Source organism: Balaenoptera physalus (genome assembly GCF_965194825.1).
Source record: "Balaenoptera physalus genome assembly, chromosome: X".
NCBI lineage: Eukaryota > Metazoa > Chordata > Mammalia > Artiodactyla > Balaenopteridae > Balaenoptera > Balaenoptera physalus.
In genome coordinates this window covers 117,285,699-117,301,870 of record NC_138903.1, presented here as the reverse complement: position 1 = coordinate 117,301,870, position 16,172 = coordinate 117,285,699, and the positions used below count along the sequence as shown (strand labels likewise).

The 16,172-nt window shown below is 34.9% G+C and overlaps 1 protein-coding gene across 8 annotated transcripts in view; it reads right to left on the bottom strand.

Moving 5' to 3' along the window:
• Positions 1-240: 240 nt before the first annotated feature.
• Positions 241-16,172, bottom strand: part of PHF6 (PHD finger protein 6) — a 53,403-nt gene continuing 37,471 nt past the window's right edge. For 3 of the 8 annotated variants that reach the window (XM_082445384.1, XM_082445380.1, XM_082445383.1), the window contains 6 exons: positions 15,929-16,072; positions 14,458-14,562; positions 13,588-13,695; positions 11,832-11,965; positions 3,707-3,836; positions 241-3,378 (listed from right to left, as the gene is read on the bottom strand). In XM_082445384.1, coding sequence (XP_082301510.1) covers positions 3,707-3,836; positions 11,832-11,965; positions 13,588-13,695; positions 14,458-14,562; positions 15,929-16,072 — 621 coding nt within the window. In that variant the 3' untranslated portion in view covers positions 241-3,378. The remainder of the gene's footprint in view (positions 3,379-3,706; positions 3,837-11,831; positions 11,966-13,587; positions 13,696-14,457; positions 14,563-15,928; positions 16,073-16,172) is intronic. The other 5 variants (XM_082445385.1, XM_082445386.1, XM_082445382.1 and 2 more) reach the window with 4 other exon arrangements.

Genomic DNA, 16,172 nt, shown 5'->3' with positions numbered 1-16,172 from the left:
GCAGTTCTATCATACTTTTGCAAGATTGCTGATTCTCTCCCTGATAAAGCCTTATGTGTGAAACTTTGAACTAAACTCAAATTCACATTTTTCTCTCTCATACTTGTTTAACGACAAATTTATTAAACAAACTAGGTATTTCACCTTGAAATAAAAGCAAGACTAAAAGGAACACAGTACTTCTGCTGTTACAAATAAGCTTCATCATACCCTTGCACAAAAAAGACATAAATACAAACATGAAAGTCATAATTCATTTATTGAATGAATAGTATATGCAAGAATACCAATAAAAGGAAACTAATACTACAAACTACAATTCTGAAAATAAAGCCAATATAACAGGAACAAAATATACATAACATGAGAGGAATGTTTGATTTTGACCCATAATGCATTCCTTATCTTTACAATTAATCTAAATGTCTGTTAGAACAAAACTGTATACCTTGGTCTAACTTTAGTGCTTTTTAAAAAAGCAACAACATTCTAGAACACTTTTCTTTTGCTTTGAGATATTTGAGTCACACATTTGTTCAAGTACATAGATTCTGATTCAACAGTAGATCTACATATCTTGTTATTCTCTTAATATCTTGAGTAGCATGTACTCCTGAGCAAGTACTATCTGAAATTCTAAAATTCATGATCCTTGAAATAAAATGTATTTCAGTTGTGGGTATTTAATAAACTGAGATGAAAGTAAAACTCACCCCTCCCATCCCCCCTCCCCCCAGGAACAAAGAGCTCTTATTAAAGTATAGAAACTCAAGTCTATCTTTCTACTCTAAAGAACATTTCTTACTAACATTTCTGGTAAGGCAATAAATGCTCCAGAATAATCTTCAATATACGCTTGCAAAGATTACACTGTTTAATATCGATAACGAAAACAAAACAAAAAAGGGAAAAAAGAAAAAAGGAGAAAAGAAAAGACGCTTCAAAATTTCAAGCTAAAATACGCATAAAAGACAGTATTTTTTGAAATGATGTAAATGTTATATACTTATCAAATAATGTCATGCTTATTAAAACTACAGTTAAGGACTTAGGAGATGAACAGTAAATACACTGCTGAGGTCCATTTTTCTAAATAGTCATACCACGATGTAATTACTACCCAGAACATGATGATGCTACTCGGGAACATAAGTACTGTACAATTTTTACATTGTAAGGCACTTTTACTCAGCATGTGACGAAAACATGGATAGAGAATCAAAATATTGGAGGTTTACAACCAAAGGTGATTTTTCATGTGACTTCAATTTACATTTCAATTTTTAATGAAAGACTATTTAGCCAATCACACCACAGTGAGAAAAATAGGTAGCCAGCCACTTATCTAGCCAACCAAATGGTAAAGTGCTATTCTGGTTGCTAGTGGCAGAGAAAGGGTTGAAGAAACCCACACAGTTTATTACATAACAAATTCATTAACTGACAGCTATTGTATTTGAAGTCCATTACATGATTATTGACTGGCCATTATTACCCCCGGCACCTTCCATTTTTCCTAAAAACATCATTACAGTAGTTGTCCAAAAATGAAGGTGCTCTATTATTCCATGGGTAAGTCTATGGCACACAATGTAAAAATGATCTAGACACAGTGATTCAAAGATTTAACATAATGGGTTTCAAGCTGCTGTAAGGAAATAAAGTACAGATCCTTTGGGAAAAGTCACATAGCTTGGTAAACAAACATCTAGATCTGTCGTTGCACTTCAAGTCATGGTGAATTTTGAAAATTCATCACATACACACACACAAAATCCAATGGTATATTTAGAGCAAAAGGAGGAAAACATATAGGGCAATCCATTACTAAAGCTAGTTTCCTTCTAAAAATAATAAAAGATGGTTAAAATAAAGCAATCATCGAGTCCCTTGATTTAAGTAAATGTGTGAATACACACTTGACAAATGTGACTTTAAGGGACTAGCAGTTAAAAAAAATCAGTCGTTAAGCACAGTGTAATTTTCCACCTGTTACATTTTTAAAATGCTTTTCCATAAGCTGAAGAATATCTCAATGTACAGTCAAGTTAACATGTTATTTCTTGTTGGCTAATTTGCTTTAATGTGGTAGGTTAACTAATAATTCAGAAATCAGAATCCCTACCCTTGATATTGAGGTGCTATGGTAATATTCGGCAGAACACAACTAAAATTTTTTGGTTTTGCCATAAAGAAATATATAAATGTGCTTCAGCAGGTAAGTGGAAGAAAATATCACTAGCTAGAAATGCCAGTGTGAAAATCCTTTCTAAAAAGCTGGGTTCTTAGGCTTTGAGGAACAATTCTGATGATCAATAAAACAACACTGAACCCTACCAGAAGAAAAATAGGGCACAGAAGCCTATTTTATAGATAAGCAAAGCAATGAATGAAAACATTAAAAATATTAAATAAAGTTTCTAAAATAGTGGTCACAAAGTTAAAAATAAATACTGTTTTATGCAAAGACTGTTTTTTTTTTTTTTTTTAATTCTACAGCACATGAGATCTCCTTACGTACTTTGGGCCAATATATGAAGTGTTCCACAACAACACGGCACTTGAGAGGAACGGGTTTCAGACACGGTGGCTGAAGTCCTTAGTAAGTGGTAACGCTTTAAAGGTTAAAGAGGCTTAATTTGCTGTTGCCAAATGTTAGTTTAAACTTGAAAGGATCCAATCATTTTGCTAGAAGCTCTTTGTATGACATGAAAAGAGAAGAGGGTTACTGTCAAGAGAATTTTGCCATAAGCACTGGAGCTCAGAGCTTATAATCACCGGTTGCCTGAGTCCATGCTGGTCAGTGAGAACAACTTTAACAGGAACCAAATGAAAAGCTTTAGCACACTTCTTGGAAGAGATTTTTAGCATGTGCTGTCGAAGCCAAGAGAAAAAGAAGGTTCTCTTCATTTCTAGCCTCCATTACTTGAGTGTGGAAAAAAAATTCACAAATTCCCATGTGCTGCCACCAGAGGCGTGTTTGCACTGTAAAGTGAAATTTGCTTATGCTTTCCCTTGAGTATGAATCCACTAAACAAACTTAGACACTCTAAACAGTAGAACTTTGTTCAGTCCAGAAATATAGCTTACTTCATTTCAATGTCTGCTTTAACTGTTGACACTATACACAGGGTTAATAGTGTTTCAATTGCTTCCCAGAAACTGCAAACTACAGCTACGTAATATCAACATGTCAAACTCTGCCATCTAGTGAAGGCTCATAAAACAAACATGATGTTTTTAGGCAGTTCAATGAAGGATCTAAGAGTTGGGCAGTAAAAAGTTACAAACCCTTTTTGATTTTAGAAAACAGTGAAAAAAGAATAGTAGTTATGGATGTCTTATTCATTCCCAGTTTTCTAACTCTGTCCCATGAACCTGTTTAAAAGATGATAAAAAAATGTAAAATATGATGCTTGAGGGGAACACAATAATATAATGTTATTGAGGAGCAAGAATATCTTATTGGTTTGACATTACAACTACATTTATTGATAAAGTGGATAGCTTGTGTTTACTGTTACGAAATCAGCTAGTTAAAAGAAAAAAAACTATGCAAGCCTACACATCCTCAGCATTCTAGTAACATGCTTAACTAAACATAATAGCATTAAAAAAATCATACTGCACATTATTACCTCAATACGTATTTATCAGTGTGTATACTGTATCCTGACAACAGAGCCAATATAATTAACTTTCATACCTAGTTTCCATTAAGTTGCTGCTGAGTTAGTTGTTGCTGATCAATTTCTACTTTTCCCCGGCTTTTACTCTCTCGTTCCTCATCTTCTTCATCTCTCTCATCATTTCCACTATGATTTTTACAATATAGTCTACAATGATGAAAGATAAAAATCTCAAAATCTTTTGTCATTGTTGATGAGAATATATTTATGTCATTAGTGGATGAGGTCCATGCCCATTTAAAATCTGGGTTTCCTCATCCACACTAAAAAAACACCCCACAATTAGCTATAGGTCCATTTCTGTCTAAAAGACAGAAAGGAAAGCACTCTATTAATGAAATAATAAAAGTTCGTCTGAAATAAAACCACATATGTCCAAATATAAGGCAATTCCTCACTTTGCCCAATGAGACTAAAAAAAGTTTTTGGCTAACATGAAAATATCAAGTTTTAGGTATATATATGAAATAATGAAATTCTATAATGTTTCATATACATAATTTCAAAGCACATTTTAGGAAATAATATAAATTGTATATATGCTGCTGCTTTCTGCTCACATTTCATGAAACAATTTTACTCAAACTCCTCAAGTACCTTTCCATCATTAGTGTCCTGGCCTTTACTAGAACACCTTTATGAGTCACCTAACAGTTTTCCAGGTATTGCATTTAGCTATGTTTCTCATGATGTAGACTGGCTCCTTCAATTTCTTTTTTTTCCCATGACACTGACTTTCTGGGAAGAGTCAGACCGTATGCCTCGTCAACTACACCACATTCTGGATTTATCTAACTGTGGTAATGTTTTCGTTTTGTTTTTTTTTAAGAGTCTTTTTTACTTTTTTTTTTCATTTTTTGGCCACTCTGCACGGCTTGTGCACGGCTTGCACGGCTTGTGGGATCTTAGTTCACTGACCAGGGACTGAACCCAGGCCACGGCAGTGAAAGTGCCGAGATCTAACCACTGGACCACCAGGGAAGTCCCTGCGGTAATGTTTTATTTGGTTTTCTCTCACTCTTTATTTCCTGTAAACTAGAAACAAGGTCTAAGGGCTTGGTTAAGTTTAGGTTCAACTTTCCTTTGTTAGTCCAGGATACTTTGTAGGTAATCCTGCACACCTCAGGATGCATGCAATTTCAGAATGTCCTGCTATGAGTGGGCTGTTTTCACTTGCTTAAGGTGGTAGAAATGGCCAGATTTCTCTATCCTAAGGGTAAGTATTCCCTCTTTGAAATTAACAAACCATCTCTGGAGGGATACTTTGACATCATGCTGTTCCGACAACCTTTTACTTGGGTATATACACTATATACTTGAAATTCATTGTTTTTAATGAAAATAGCAATGCAGGTGATTTTGAACAAAGGTTTAGGCCACTTTACTGTATACACAACAATATATTTTTTATAGTTAACCACCCCTACAATAATCAAAGAAGGGTGGGAGCTGATCTGAGCTCAGTTTTAGGTCAATTATACACAAGATGACAAGATGGAACAATGCTTAAAAAATGTTCAGTGGATGCCCTCTTGTGGTCAGCAACGGATAAAAGATGATCACATAGGAATTCATCTGCCACAAATGATGTAAGACTAGGTTTAACATGAAAAGTTTCTGACAAGTGAGTAGAATAAACGGCAGGGGTGGGGCTGGGGGGGCAGCAATAACAATTGACTTCTGACCTAGTTTTGCTCATCATTTTTTATTCTTAAAACATTTTCAAAGAACTATGGAGAATTTCTACTCTTCAAACACTGCATGTTAGGAATCAGTTTTTAAATCATGAGCTCAAGTATCAAATATCACTTCTATATAGTGCACCTATGAAGTATCTTCCCCCAAATATAACCTGGATCTAATTAAGCCTTTGAGCCAACTTATAAATTACAGGATATACAGAGGGGTAGAGAAATAAGGTAAATGACATCAGGAAAAAGCAAATTGGTAAATCTAGAATATGGGACTTTTACAGGACAACTTATCAGGGTTCTTTAACAGGTAGGAGGAAAAGGCAAGGGTGGAGTGGGGACTGCTCTATTTTGAGAGAGACTTAAGAGACATCCATTAAATGCAATGTAAGGACCTTGCATGTATTGAGGTTTGAACAAATCAAGTCTAAAAAGATATCTTCAAGACAATTGGGGAAATGCGAAAGTGAACCGGGTATAAGATGATACTAAGAACTTACTGTTAATTTTATAAGATGTGATGATAGCATAGTGATATTAAAGTATGTAAGGATAAAATGACAGGAGATCTGGGATTCTGCTTTAACATACCTCAGAAAGAAAAAAAATGTAGATGAAACAACCGTGGCAATAAGTTGGTACCTGCTGAGACTGGGGTTGTTATACTCTTCTATTTTTGTGGACTTTTAGAAATTTTTATAACAGAGTTTTAACTAAAAGGATGAGCCCTTTCTTGTTAGAACAAATTTTAATCTTTTTATGGGATTATTTTTCACTCAAGGACTATTTCCCATAGGCCTATTATGTGTCTTTCACCTCTCTGGACACCAAAGCCGCAGGTGCTGACCAATCAAACAAGATCTCTGCTGTCACAGAACTTACTGTTTTATGGTGGGAGACTGACATTTTAGAAAAATACATATTTAAATAGCTTAGAAATGCAATAAAGACAATAAAACAGGATAAACAGATCACTATATAATCTTCCCTCGCCTTTTTAATATGAATATATTCAGGATCCAGAAAGGGCTGGTAAAGAAAGAAAGCAAGTCACATGTAGGAGGGAAGGAAGCCACTTCATTCAGAAATATTCCTCCTTGCATTTCCTCCCATTTGTCCATTCTTCTCTCCCCAAACTGCCTGCTTACGGACTCATTTGAACTCCATGGTCTCTATGAAAAAATCTGGAATCCACTTCTAAGCAGATTTAAGAAACAAATTTCAATGTGAAAAAGTAAAAAGAGCATTTCAAATCATCATGGATCCCAGTCCAAATACTTTTGTTTAGAGATGATCACTGCAACATGGTTTTCTAACAGCTAAATAATAAAAGCCATCTAAATGTCTAAAAAGGGAACTGATTAAACAAACTAATACACCCATAACACTGGAATACTATGCAACCATTAAAATGGTGATGTACAACTGTTTAACATCACAGAAAAAAAATGCCTCTACTAAAGATATAGTAAGTGGAAAACAGGTTATAAAAGAGTATATATAAGAAAGTTTTGTTTTTATAAATATACACATATACACAATCACACAAATGTCTAGAAGAAAATATTCCAAAAGATTTAAAGTTATTATCTCTGGTGGTAGAATTAAAGTTGACATTTAGTTTTATTTTTCTTATCTACATTTTCCATCTTTTCCTGAAATGAAAACGGATAACTATTGTGAAAAGAATATATAAATAAAGTCAAAATTTAAACACAATAATTCTCCACATATCTGATTCTAAATATTTTAAATGGGCCTGTTATTTTAAAATATTATTGGCTACTTTTAAAATAATGGATTGCTCATGAACCATATAAAGGAGAATATAAAATTGCCTCTTCTCCACCCCTATGCAACGAATGAGAGATGACAACTATTAAGTTTGCTGACTATGCTCCTAGAAAATTTTCCATGTATAAAAAACATACACATATCTTGTACATGTGTGTACACATGTACTTTTTATATGCTAAAATAGAATTATGCAACTTTTTCCCCTGACTCAATCATTGAAATACCTCTCCACAACTCTACACATGGGTCTACTTTATTCTTTAATTTCTTCATAGTATTCCACTAGATGCATGTATGTACTAAAATTTATTTACTAAGTCTCCTGACAGAATTCTGATTTGATTATTTTCTTTCTTTCCTTCTTTCTTTCTCTCTCCCCTTCCTTCCTTCCTCCCTTCCTCCCTTCCTTTCTTTCTCCCTCCCTCCCTCCCTGCCTTCCTTTCTTTCTCTCTTTCTCCCTCCCTCCCTCCCTCTCTCTCTCTTTCTTTGCTATTGTGGGTGAAAAGTTAAAAATCTTTTCCCATTCCACATGAGAATTTCACCTTTGGTTAACTCTTTAGCTCTCTTCCTCTAGCAACTTAACAAAAATTAGTGTGTCAACTATTTTACTAAGCTATGTTACCCCCCAGTTGGTAGACTGTATCTGGACTGGGAAAAATATGCATATTCTGATAAGAAGTCTTACCTTTGGTCCTCTTTCAGTGTGGTGTAACCTGAAAATTATCTATGCCTGTATGACTGTATTGTTAAGAGGTACTGACTCCAATGGGGTATGAGGCTTTTCCCCAATGTGGATCATATCTTATTGGACCTGAGCTGTACTACTACAATGACTGCTGCAAGGACTCTCAGAGAAGACGAATATTTGATGCTACCCTGCTGGCAAGCTGTAGTTCCTGTCTATATCCTTCCTGAGTAGACTGATGCCATCTGGGGTAATCTTGTCAGTTTGAAGTATAGTTGAGTCTAAGAAGATGCCCTAGTGGGTGCTGCCACTATCACTAACGATAATGCGATGACACTTCTTGCACATATATCTCTGCACTGTTGTCTGCTCAATCCCTACAAGCAGACTAGTAGCAAAAAATATACATTATTTTAAGGTTTCCTTCTCCAATAATAAATTGCTCTCCTAAAAAGTTGTACCAATTTATTATATTCAACCTTAACATGGAATAAGAATGCCTGTGTCTCAAAAACCTAGCTAACAGTAGATAGTCTAAATCCTATTCATCTTTGCCAAAATTGGTAAGATCTTGTTTTAATTTGCATTTGCTTCATTACTAATAAGGTTGAACAGTTTTTCATGTGCTTATAACCCATGGCTATTTCTTCTATAAACTGCCTGTTCACATCCTTTACCCATTTTTTAAACTGGGTTGTGTTTTTCTTAATGATTTGGAGTTCTCTTTAGGTAGTCTAATTTTAATGTAGTCAAATAAAAGTTCTGAGTTCCCTATCATGCTTAGAAAGGCCACCTATACTCAAGATTGTTTTCTTTTCTTTTTCTTTGTTTTTAAATTTTTATTGGAGTATAGTTGACTTACAATGTTGTGTTAGTTTCAGGTGTACAGCAAAGTGAATCAGCTATACATACACATACGTACATCCATTCTTTTTTGGATTCTTTTCCCATATAGGTTATTAGAGAATACTGAGTAGAGTTCCCTGGGTCAAGACTGTTTTCTAAATGGAGAGCCAACTGTATAGATATCAGGTACTGAATTAATCCATTCTGTCTCCGCATATATAAAATGCTACCATAATTATTTATAAGATTCCAACAAAGGCACGGATCTATCGTCTGTGATCTTTAACACTGGGCCAGTATCACACTGTTTTAATTACTATATGATTGGCTTTGATATCTAACAGGGGATTTCTCCTCTCAATTGCATTAAAAATTTTCTTGGCTTCATGTGATAGACTAGTTGGCTACCCCAATATCTATCCCTCCCCACCCTCCGTAGTACTAAACCATATTTTGTTTGGGTAGCAATGTGTCCACTAAGAGTATATTTCCCAGCCTCCTTTGGACATGTGACTAAATTCTGGCAAATGAGATGCTGAGCAGAAGCATGTATGGAACTTCCAGGAAGGCTGATTAAAGCCTGACTCAGCTGGAGCAACAGCTACTTTGTCCTTCCATCTTCCTTTGCCCCTGCTTCCTCCTGCTTCCTATGGAAGGAAGCCCAAGGAGGAGACAGCAGAAAGACGCCAATGGGGGCCAATGATAACACTGAAAAGCTGCCTACCACATCTGCACTGCTTTCCTCTGGACGTCTTTTAGGAGAGAAACAAACTTCTATCTTGTTTAAGCTTCTATTTCTTTTCCTGTTATGTAAGGTAACAATCATTACTAATAGACAATAATACCACATTTACTTTTTTAGATAAAAATGTCAAAAAGTTGGATTTCATTAAAATTGTATTAAGTATATAGATTAATTTGGGGGAGAATAGGTATCTTTCAAAGTTGAGTCTATCAAGGAACATAATATATTTCGTCATTCATTGGGGTCCTATGTAAAATGCTATTTTTTAAAAAAGGTTCACCATTGGTGTATGTGTATGCACGTGTGTGCGTGTGTGTGCGTGTGTGTGTGTGTGTGTGTGTGTGGGATAGACATCTTTCCTTTACATTTTCTAAGTAGTTATTACTGGAATTGTTTTTAAAAATTCATCTCATATTCAGCAGCCTTACTGAGCTCTTATAAATTTTAATAAATTCAGAGTTGATTTCTTTGGATTTTCTTGGTAGACAGTAATATCAATAATATTGACAATTTTATTTTTCTCCTTCACAACATATACATTTTCCTTCCTTTTCTCGTTGCACAGGCTTAACCCTCCAGAAAAAGAGTGAAAGTAACGTTGGCAGTTGGCACCCTTGTCTTGTTCCTGATCTGAATGAAAGTGTATTGATATAGTGGTTCTCAATTAGAGATGAACCTGAGAATCACCTGCGGAGTCATCAAAATACATGGTCTGGGCCTCAACCCACTGAATTTAAATCTGAGGGTAGGGCCTAGGCATGAACATTTCTAAAGAGGGCCCTATCCACCTCCAGGCGATTCTGAGGCTCAGCTCTGGCTAAGAACCATGGTCCATTTACTTTAACACTAAATAAGCTGTTTGCCGTTTCTGTCTCTCTTAACACTCTATTAAGACTCCTAGCTTACCACCAAGAGCACTCTTGCTACCTTACTTTAAAACTCAGAAATGGATGTTGAATGGTATCAAATGTCTTTTCACTATCCACTAGGAAAGCACTAGGATTTTTCTTTATTAATTGTAACAGGTCACATTTATATATTTCCTAATTTTGAATAATGTTTAAATTGTTAGACTACAGCCCTGGATTTGATTTTCTAATATTTTATTTCATATTTTGGTACATATATTTATAAAAGTTAAGACTGGTCTCTAGTTTTAAAATTTTTGTTGTTAAATGCTGTCTTTGTTAGGTTTGGTGTCACAGCTATGCACGTGCTACAGAATGAACCAAGAAGTTTTCCATTTTTTGCTATGTGCTGGACATCTTTAAATAACATTGGAATTATCTGTTCCTTCAAGGCTTGATAGAACTCACTTGAAAAACATGTGCCTTTATTATTAAGCAAAGTTTGGCCAATTTTATAATACAGCATTAGCACCTCATGCAATCACCCAAATGACTTGGTGACTGCTTACACAAACTGCTTTGTCCATGGAATAGTAGACCCTGAGTCACCGGTTTATTGCACGCTGGGAATGTGAGAGCAAGGAAGTGCTTTACAACTTGCAAAGGCAAACCAAATAAATATTCAGGGATCTCTACCAACTTATTCTCCATTCTATTAAACAAAGGGAACCATTGTAGATTCACATTGATAACACTAGCCCAACGCAGCACTGGTAAGTGGAGGGCCATAAAAAAGAGGGTAACATGTAATCCCAAATCTCCAAACTTTACTCTTTCATCAGTCTTCCAAGTGTATCTTTCAACTTCTGCCTTCACAACTACATCCTATTCTAAGTTACCCACAGTTCTCACCTGGACCCTCAGCAGTAGCCTCCTACCACCCACCCCCTCATTTGCACCCTTGTTTCTCTCCCATCTTAGGGCCTTGCACACGCTGTTCTCTCTGCCTAGAACGCCTTCCCAATGCCCACATTCATTTCGCCCTTCATTTCTCTGCTCAAGCACTATTTCCTTGAGGAAATTCCTAAACACTGCCCCACTACAGACTAGTAGGTTAGCTCCTCCTTGTTACATGCTCTCACAGCGCTTTGTAACAGATCTTTTATAGCACTTACGAAGTTTATGATTGTATATTGTATATTTATGTGACCATTTAATTGATATATTGATATATCTCTCTCCCACTAAACTGTAAGCTTTCATGAGGACACTGTCTCTGTCTGTTTTGATCACAGCACAATGCCAGGCACATAGGAAGCATAAAAATACTGATTGAATGAATGCTAATCCAGGGATGTGTAGGCAGAGGAAAATGTCAATTGCAGTACTCATTTCTTATACAGAGTCCTTAGTATTCTACACTTGGCTAAACACCACCTAAGAAGAGTGAGCAAGTAAACTAATGTCATCTATTTAAGGGCAGTTACTTACTGACAAGTTTAGGAAAATGGACAATTGTTGTTCTCTTACTTGTAAATTCCTCGTGACATATTTTCAATGTATTTAGCTTTGTCTTGTACTCCACAGTGGTAATGGTAAGTCTTAACACAGGCTTTTATTTCACATCCAATAGTAGCACCGGGCTGACTGCAAAGTGTACATTTCTGTTTAAGGGAAGAGAAAGAATAATCATAAGCAGTATTTCAAAGTTTATGCAATCTTACTTCTTCTATTTTAGCTATTTCAGCCAAACAGTCCACGTTACAAAGAAAACAGCCAGTTTTTCTATTGAAAAAGAGTGCACTGAACTTATTGTATAGCATATATATTAAATAACGCTGCAATTTAAATCATACTTTGATAGACTTTGTAATATGTAGTCACCCCTGATGTTTCCATTATTTAACTCTACTAACCATCAGAGAGCTGACATCGAAACATAAAGGGAACACTCCTTAATACTGCCAAACACACACACACAAATATATTCTATATTTTAGTGGTTGGCTTCTTTTCCTCCCTGAGATCAGTTCCTTTCCTGTTATGACTGGGGGGAAGAATGAGAAGATAGGAAAGCAATGCCCCTCAGAGAGGGATTGCTACTAAGTAGGCAAAAGGGCAGAAACAGACTAAAGGGGCTGACATCTTTTTAAGACTTAAGGTGATTGTTGGCAGAAGGGTTTGAGAGTCAAAGAAGTTTGAGAAATGCTAGTTTTCAACAGATTACTTGATTGCAGAACTTCTGACAGCCTTCCTCCGGGAAGGAGGGTATAGTAAACAGTTCCCAAGTTTATTGAACTCCAGATGCCCTTTTAACTTTGGAGCAGTGGGAGAGCATCCCGATGGACTGATTTCCTTTGGAGCACACTTGGGGAAATGCTAGGTTAGTGCTGACACTAAGATTCAACAGTGCAGAGGTAAATAAGTTGATCAAGAGAATGTGAATTGTTATCCTAGTCACCTATTTGACTCCAGCTGTATGACACAACATTGCGCTACATACGATGAAGTGATTTTTTCCCCTTTATTTTTTTTTAGTACTCCACATTCTGTTTTAAAGGAGTTTCATTTTTAGAAGAGTAATCAAAGTATCAAAAAACTGAACTGGATTTAAATGGAACAAATGACATCAATAATCTTTATACCTTCAAAAATGCAGTTCCACAAAAAAAAAGTCATTTCTAATGGATTCAGACAAAGATCAACAATGCCTGAAACCACTAGATGAAAGATCGAAGGGGAGCTTCACAACGGAGGGATCAACTCACCACCTGAATCCAAGGTCAGACATTATGACTCGTCTGATGTGATAAAATATGGATGATATAGTCCCACCTGTGAAGTGTTCTTACCCCCCAAAATGTTGAAAATGAATCTAATCAAGCCTTTACATCTAACTTCCACTTTAAAAGAAAATCTGGCGGATCGGGGGACAAGTTAAATAGCATTGTGAAAAAGCAAACAGACAAATAAAACATGTGGGATATTCTACAGGACAATTAATTTGTTTTCTTCAACAAGTCAATGGCATACAACAAAACAAAAACAGAAACAACAAAGACAGGGAGGAGGGAGTGCCCTAGATTACTTAAGGGAAATATAACAACCAAATGTAATATGTGAACCTCCTCTGATTCACACAAACCAACTTAAAAAAGATAGTTTTGAGACAATTGGGGAAATACGAACTAGGTATTAAATAACACTGAAGACTCATTGTTAATTTATAAGGTGTAATGACATTGTGGTTAGGTAAGAAAATGTCCAACTTTTAAGAGATACATACTGAAATATGTAGAGGTGAAATGATATGAAGTCTCAGCTCTGCTTTAAAATACTTCAAGCAACAAGAATAAAAGGCATAGATGAAACGAGTGCCGCAAATTCTTGATAACTGATGAGTCAAGGTGATGGATAGACGTGTGTTACTAGTCTTTCTAATTTTGATGTTTGAAAATTTTCACAATAAAAAAATTTTTAAATAAAGTCATTTCTAGAGACAACTGCTGTCTTAAAGAAAAGATTCTGCATTCCAATGACATTTTATAATATTCACAAACTGTAAAGGAGTAAGTCATCAAATAAAGATGCCATTATTTCTTAAAGCTATTTATTAGTAATTCAGTATGTTTAAAAACATGAGACTTAGGCACATTTTATAAAGGAAACTTTAAAGCTATGATAAACATACTAAGAGACATAACTATGTATGTGAACTTTAACAGAAGGCTCTGAAAAAATCTCCTTTTATTTTAAAAAAAAAGAACGAAATAACAGCATGGGGAGATTCTCAATGTTCTATTGGGGTCATGGAATTTTTCTTTAAGCGAGCTTAAACAATTTAACATTTTAAACTTAATAAGGTGTGTCATGTTCACATCTTCATTTATTTTACTAAAAGACTCTCAAATACCCTGAAGTATAAATCTCAGTATAATTGTCTTAGGTAATGAAGTTACATAGAAAGAGGAATAACTTTCAGTAACATCAGCATTCTTTATTATATTACAAATAAGTCAAATATATACTTCACTTTAACACATGAACTACTTTATATTAAATTTTTTGATGACTGGATAAATTTGAGATGTGTTCTAAATTTAAAGCACAAAGTCAGAAGAGTAATGTTGCATAGCATAAACATAAAAGCACAGACCATTCTTTTTCCTCTCTTAATCTCCTGAAGTACAGTTTTAATATCAAAATCTCCAAATTCTGCTCTTGATGTTGTTGTGAGCTGGACTGTGCCAGAAGAAAATAACTAGAAAAGAAAAATGCAGGAACATTTAATATTCAGAATCCTTGTGAGAAAAAGATTAAACAACATAAGAACAAATATGTTACATTATTTTAATATCCTGAGAAAGATGACTTTTCCTTAATAATCAAGTACTGACTCAAATATTTTTTAATCTATTCACGTCTGATTAAAATATAACCCAAAATAAGGACAATGGAATAAAACTAAGGTTGCCAGTGTGGAGCCAAGATTAAATGCTTCATTTAACAAGGAGAGTTCAGCAGTGTCACCCTGTCATCTCAACTATTTTACATTTCCACAGTTTCAAAAATAGTTTAAAATGACAAATTTCCATCATAGATGCAGATGAGAATCACCTAGAGATTTTTTTTTTCAAACTAGACATGTTTGGGATCTACTCCAAGGGTACATATTATGGAAAAAGCTCCCCAGGTAAATTTGATACGCATCTCTGGTTAAGAACCTCTGATATGAATAATATAATTAAAAAAAATTTTTTTTTTTGGCCATGCCATGTGGCTTGTGGGATCTTAGTTCCCCGACCAGGGATTGAACCTGGGCCCTCGGCAGTGAGAGCATGGACTCCTAACCACTGGACCACCAGGGAATTCCTTAAATAATATAATCTTTTAAAACCTAATCATAAATGGGATGAGTAATTCAATACAATCTAGTTCAAAAATGTTTACATATGCTATATGTCAGACCTGGATCTAAGGATGCAAAGATAAGATATAGTTCTTACCCTCAAGGAATTTAAGAGTCTATTGGGGAAAGAGGCTCATAAATGAATAACTGCAATATAGTATATGAAGTACAATAAGAAAGACTTTTATGAGGTTATAGTGGAGGCCAAACATAGCTTCCAAGACAAGTTTATAAAGCTGAAATTTTTACAGTTATGAAATCATTAATTATGGATTATCTGGAACATAGTAACTATAATTAGGATTACTTTAAATTGCACTAAATCATAAAGGCTATATTTTTTAAAATCTAGAGTTTATGAAGATTTGGGATTATAGAACTTCCAGTGATAAAATAAATAAGTCATGGGGATATAATGTACAGCATAGGAAATAGGGTCAATAATATTGTAATAACTTTGTATGGTGACAGATGGTAAGTAGACTTATCGTGGTGATCATTTTGTAATGTATAAAAATATCGAATCACTATGTTGTATACCTGAAACTAGTATAATATTGTAAGTCAATTATACTTTTAAAAAAAGATTTGAGATTATAGGACACACTATTCATAATTCTAAAACACTAATGCTGGGGAGGAAAGTTCTATATTTGGTTACTAGCTAAATGCTTTCCAAAACTTGGGTTTAAAAGCACATAAAAAGAACCATACTTACCATGCACTTATAATGTGCAGCTGCCTTCTTGGCATTAAATATATGCAGTTTTCCTCTTGCTTCATTTTCTTCCTCCCCTACATGACAAAATCCACATTTAGGCCTGGTGTCACTAGGGCTGCTTCTGTGTGGAGACCTATCTCTCTGCAAATGTAAAAGAAAATGAAAAACTTGAAAAAAAAATCCATGAAAATATGCTATCAGTACCTCAAGCTTAGTTAACACTTCAAACGATTAACTTTAC